Source organism: Leptodactylus fuscus, chromosome 2, assembly GCF_031893055.1.
Source record: "Leptodactylus fuscus isolate aLepFus1 chromosome 2, aLepFus1.hap2, whole genome shotgun sequence".
Taxonomy (NCBI): domain Eukaryota; kingdom Metazoa; phylum Chordata; class Amphibia; order Anura; family Leptodactylidae; genus Leptodactylus; species Leptodactylus fuscus.
The window spans coordinates 168,722,485-168,728,758 of NC_134266.1; the positions used below are offsets into that span (position 1 = coordinate 168,722,485).

At 40.6% G+C, this 6,274-nt stretch overlaps 1 protein-coding gene across 5 annotated transcripts in view; it reads right to left on the reverse strand.

Annotated features, from left to right (window-relative positions):
- The window catches only part of GK (glycerol kinase), a 296,759-nt gene extending 290,567 nt beyond the window's left edge, over positions 1-6,192 (reverse strand). For 3 of the 5 annotated variants that reach the window (XR_012715085.1, XM_075265081.1, XM_075265079.1), the window contains exon 1: positions 6,036-6,192. Coding sequence is in view for 4 of the 5 variants with exons in the window: in XM_075265081.1 (XP_075121182.1) it covers positions 6,036-6,113 (78 nt within the window). In the remaining variant the exon portion in view is untranslated. The remainder of the gene's footprint in view (positions 1-6,035) is intronic. The other 2 variants (XM_075265080.1, XM_075265082.1) reach the window with 1 other exon arrangement.
- Between the last annotated feature and the right edge of the window lie 82 nt (positions 6,193-6,274).

Sequence of the window (6,274 nt, forward strand, 5' to 3'; positions counted from 1 at the left end):
AGTAAAAATTGTGGGTGCACGTAACCCCAATATATTCTTTGAATTCCCAGTCAGACAATGGCACTATATGGCAGTAGCAAGAAATGAGGGTATTTATAACCCCAATATATTCTTTGAATTCCCAGTCAGAAACTGGCACTGTATACCAGTAGTAAAAATTGTGGGTGCACGTAACCCCAATATATTCTTTGAATTCCCAGTCAGACAATGGCACTATATGGCAGTAGCAAAAATAGTGGGTGTATATAGCCCCAATTCTATTGCTAGGGGACTTGCAGGGTATTTCTGGGGTGAAGGTGGGGGGGCACACCGTTGGAACGGGTATCGGGGGTATATATCGGGTATACGGGAATACACTGACAGTGTATTCCATTCAGGATCCTGGGAAAGCTGGGTTGCGGCGATTGAGCCCGTCAGTGCCACGTTACACTGACAAGCTTCTCCCTGGAATTTAGCTCTTACAAGAGCTGTTGGTTGTCTTCTCCTTCCTATCCTAGCCTGTCCCTGCCTACCCAGAATCTAAGCCCTAGCTAGCTGGACGGAAACCTCCGTCCTCGGTGAATTGCAAGCTCAGAATGACGCGAACCTGGGCAGCGCTGTTCTTTTAAATTAGAGGTCACATGTTTTCGGCAGCCAATGGGTTTTGCCTACTTTTCTCAACGTCACCGGTGTCGTAGTTCCTGTCCCACCTACCCTGCGCTGTTATTGGAGCAAAAAAGGCGCCAGGGAAGGTGGGAGGGGAATCGAGTAATGGCGCACTTTACCACGCGGTGTTCGATTCGAACATGCCGAACAGCCTAATATCCGATCGAACATGAGTTCGATAGAACACTGTTCGCTCATCTCTAATATAAAATTAAACTGGATTTTTTTTTTTTTTTTTTTTTTTATAGGGCCATGAAAAAAAACAAATAAAACAAAACACTTTTGTTCAGAAGATACCTGTGGAAACTGGGGACACATTAGAATTACACTGAATAAATTATAGCAAACATTTCAAATTAACTAGTGTATGAATGGGTTAACTGCTATACACTAGCTCAGACAAATTAAAGAGGATTAAGTGGAGATAAAACACTTTAAGATTATATATTAATTAGCCACTTCATAAGCTTTAAGATCTCGAAATAATGCTTTGCCGTCCTACTGTGTAAGGATACCTTCCCAGGGACTGGTTTCACAACATTATATGATACCAGTCAGAGGCCATAATTATTGCTCAGTCATTTTTTTGGTTGTGTTTAATCTACCTATTGCAATGAAAAAGAAAAACAAAAACACACCACCACATCAGATGAAGTAGAACACTTTCACAATGGACTAAAAGCCCACATCCACTATATTTACAAATGAAATCGGGGTTACTCATTCCTTAAAATATAGGGCAAAGAGCAAAACTCTATTACAACAGGGTTGGTCTGATTAACTGGAAACCAGTGAGGAATCTTTCCTGTTCTTTACACACAAGGTGACACTTCAGTTACACTCTGTTTCATCTGTGCGTTACTTGACCTTCAGGATTTGAACAGCAACCTTCATATTGCTTAGTCCAGTAAACTGCAGTGTAAATGAGTCATGTATTCAAGTCAATACAATGTGCATAACAGGTGTTTAATAAAGTCCTTACGCACATGATACAAAGTGCCTGTCTATAAACTGTATAGAAATATAAATATTATTTTGAAACATTTGTCAAATGTGAAGTCAGCATATCATAGGAGAGGAGAGACAGGTCAGAAGTGTATAAATTTCTATTTGATTTTAGCAAGTTCTAAACCCTGGTAGACCACCTAGGGACAGTTTAGTTGGGTTTTTTTTGTTTTTATTAGCAAAAAAGAAACCCCCTTCCCCCCCCATACACACACAAAACATAACTTTCTTGCAGGACCACCAGCTGGATGCCACAATTACCTACAACTACATATTGCCATAAAGCGCACTCCTCAAGATTTACAATTGATAAGAGTTTAATCCAAAATATTTTCTTTTGTAAAAGACCTTGGGAAAGGCTGTGCCAGTTTATGGCCAAGACCCCACGTAGCATCCTGCCGCAAAAAAAATCGCTAAGGGAAAAACCGCAGCAGCAACACACTGTGGTTCTTCCCACAGCGCTTTGCTCAGAAAGTTCTCTCTTCACTTAAACCGACGGCAGTTCCATAGGTATAATTGACATGCTGTGAATTCCAAAAATCGCAACATGTCTGCTAAGTGTATGTTACCGCATTGCTGTGACTATAAAATGCTGTGGTTTTTCTGGAGCATTTCCGCCGCGGGCAAACCTTGGCATTTACTCCACATTGGGCCCCGGCCTATAGTGGTTTTCTAGCATTATAATATTGATGACATATCCAAGGACAAATGAATATCAGATTGATGGAGACATCCTGCACCTCAGTTTTTTTGCAGACAGAACATATGCCAAGAAACATGATCTCCTTGGCCTTTGAAGTGGAACTCACCAAAGCACCACTAGTGCTTCAAACAGCCAATAGCAGATACCAGCCATAACAGAATTTGGCTTGCAGCCTATGTGAAAGCCAACTTCGCTGTAGCGGTGCTGGAGTATTATTGCAGTATCATCTTTAATAAGTCCTGATGCAGATGGCTAGTAGAGTACAGTGAACCATTTAATGTGGACCATGACTGATGGAGACATGGTAATTTTCTAATTGTTTTAAGACATAAAAGTTAGAGCAAAGTATTTCTAGTCTGCCCTTGGTAGTCAGCATAATATAGGAAGTTTGGTCTTCTCTACCATGCACTGACAACTGCCTGTATCTCTGGTGGGAGATTGTTCTTAAGATGGTAAAGGGTCCCAGAGGTCCAAGCCCCCCTACCCAAGGTAGCATTTTGGCACATCCTAGTCATTTGCCGTAACATTAGAAAAACTCTATACAAGTTGTACAAATTGTACTGAGCCGTAACAGCAACTTTTTTTTTAATGGAGCAACAATGTTGCATTGGCCTTATTGTTTATGAGCACAAAAAATAAATAAGTTCAATACTTTGCAATGACAATATATTTTTCCACATGGAAAATCTTTTACAGTTACAAAAAAAACCCCCAAAACTATATTTTGCCTAATCTGGTTTACAAACTGTATCAACATACCAATATGAATCTGACCAACTGTGGTCACGATGGGCAGGGCAAAATAAGAGAATGTTGAAAAACAATGTTATCTATTCAGAACAGTGAGATCAGTAGACACTCCTACAATCCTTAACATGTTAATATCTATGAAAGCTTCAAGAATATTCACTTATTGTATACACTACAGACATACAAGTTGAAACAATATCAAGTTGACAAGGTGAATGTTTATTTAATAAACAAACAAAAAAAGTATTATAAATGCAGTAGTTTTATATCTGCTGTAGTCTTCTAAAACTGGCCATATAATAGATTTTCAGCCGACTCAGGCACATGTACACCACGGAGAGGCAACAGCAGACTTTTTTGAGAAGTCGGCCAAAAGAAGATCGGCCACGCTGATGGCCAGTTGTCAAAAGAAAATAACACTGTTTGGTATCATCGGCCACTTTAGGCCAATTCAGGCAGACTCACTGTCCTTTCTTTTCTACGTCCGGTTTAGTTGTTAATACTGCTAGTGGGATGGCAATCCATAATCTAATGTGTATGGCTGATTTAAGCCTTATGAAGGCAGCAATAAATGTAGAGCTGTCTAAAGCAACAAAGATAGCTAGCCTTCAATTACTGTAAGGCATGGCAATAAATGGATTCCCATCATCTCACAGTACAAAGGTATTTGCCAAAGTTCAAGAACAATCAAGCAAGAAGACTGAATAATAAGCATCAGCAAATCCATCTATAAAAAGTAAGATTTTGCTAGAATACACACAAAAAAGGGAAATAAAGAAGTAGTACAAGACTTGGTTGATCTAAATGTACATATTTATAGGTAGGTATGGACAAGTCTACATAAATGGCCAGCTTTACACCAAAGTGCACTATACTGGACTGTAGAAACCTGCACTTAAAGGGGCTCTGGGAAAAGTCATTTTTAACTAATCACATCCTTGCATAGCCTTTAGAAAGTCTATTCCACACTTACCTTTAGTATGTAGATTGCCTCAGTGATTTCTGAATAAGTCCGTTTTTATTCATATGCTAATTAGACTGGTGCACGATACATCGTACACCCCTTTCCTATTGTTTCCTACGGGAGGCTTCTCCTGCTTATGACTCAGCTTCCTGTTTGCACACTCACATAGGAGATAATAGCAAGGACGAGTGCTGCTGGGAACTTCCTGTGCTGGCTGGAAGCTCATTAGCATATAAATAAAAACAGACTTATTCAGAAACCACTCAGGCAATCTACATACTAAAGGTAGGTGTGGAATAGACTTTCTAAAGCCTATGCAAGGATGTGATTAGTTAAAAATGACTGTTCCCAGTGATAGAGCCCCTTTAATAACACCCATGGAACATAGGTAACAGTTACATTATTTTAAGCAATGAATCCAAAATGGGAAAGCTGTGTATGAAAAGCCAACTACAGCCCATGAATCAATAGCTTGTAGAACCACTAGCTTGAAGTAATGGTTTTTCGAAGGACAATTTCTAAGATCTGTCTAAGACTAAGTTCACATTTACTTTAGAGTCTCCATTGGAAACTTTGTAGCAGTGTCTCCCTGAAAATCGGGAAAGGAAGGAGTCCAGTATAGAGGACTTTTTCCTCCAGTGGTTTCAGTTTTAAAGTGATTGACACCATTATAGTCCGTGAGGTTCATCAGAAACAGTGTGTTGCTGCTATTTTAGCAGTACGGTTCTCCATTGTTCACTAGCATAAAGGCCCACTTTTTATAACATTGATTCAGTTCATTGAGGATTGTGGACATTTATTTATGCACAGCTCTCAAACAGGTAATCCAGTTTTCAGCAAATAATGGTTATTGTTTGCGCTTTGAAATGTTGTACAATTTTCCAATATATTCCTCTGGTCTACTGGCCTAGTAGAAATGTACTACTTAGTACTGTATTAAGGCTTCATGCACAGGATCGTAATCTCCAGGCGTCATCCATGGTCTTCATTGACCCATCTATTCTATTGAATGGGCCGAGCTGCAGATGCAAACAGGTATAGGACTTGCTCCAGCATTTGTGGCTCTTAAACGTGGCCTTGACACACAGTTGGCACATTGACAAACAACGGCAGCATGTATGGTCACACTGAAATGCCTTAGCCTGTGGACAGAATTGTGACCATGTGCATGGGGCCTTAGAGGGGGAAAAAAAATAAATAAAAACACACACACACACACACACACACACACACACACACACACACACACACACTGTAAACCCAGGTTGTCAGTAGGAAGCATAATAACAGCTTGACAGGAATCATGGAGGCCTCTGCAAGTGCCATTCATGTGGTGTGGAGCCAAAGAATGGACAGCTACAATGTACAAGCACATAAACTACTGTAGAGCCTTCATACACAGATTATATAGACACCTGCAACACCAGCTATTTAGGTATATTCAGATGCAACTTACAGAAATCCATGTACTTTAGACAGAACAACCGCATTTCTATGTTCTCAATAGGCTTCAGTCACAGAATTTTCTGAATATATATATATATATATATATATATATATATATATATATATATATATAATCTACCACATGTGATCCTTAACCTTATTACCATTGCAGGCTTTGTAGTCCCAAATACAAGTCTAAATCAGACTGTTCTTAGCCTCTTTTATCCAAAGGCTGAGACAATGATCTATCTCCAGATGTGACCAGGTGACCCTACGAGGCTGGAACCTGGGTATCCTGGCTCACAACACAAATAGTGGGAACCTGTGGGCATGTAAACATTGGATTTAACTATTCACTGACTGGTCAGATTTGACACAAAAGCCTGCTGTTACCGGCACATGTTATGCATTAGAGGTCCTAGTACTGAATACAGAACAGATCACAATGGCAACCACTGTCACACATACGGGCACAATGAATGGAACAGGATGGTGGACTGTCCCCTGTCAGAGAGCTCTTACCAAAAAGCGTGTTGATCCAGTGCCCTGATCAATGGCCCCCACTAGTGGTCCTAGGACAAGTCTGTTGGAAGCTGCCATGCTCCTCACAGTGTGACCCGGGATGACTGATCGGCCTCTCCCAGTCCTAATGCATGCTGCTCTATGAGCCGGGCTCACTCATAGCCATGCTGACCTGGCTCAGCCAATCAGGAGCTGGGGGTGTGTGTGCTGACGTCACTGACCTTCCTGCTGCTCGTCAC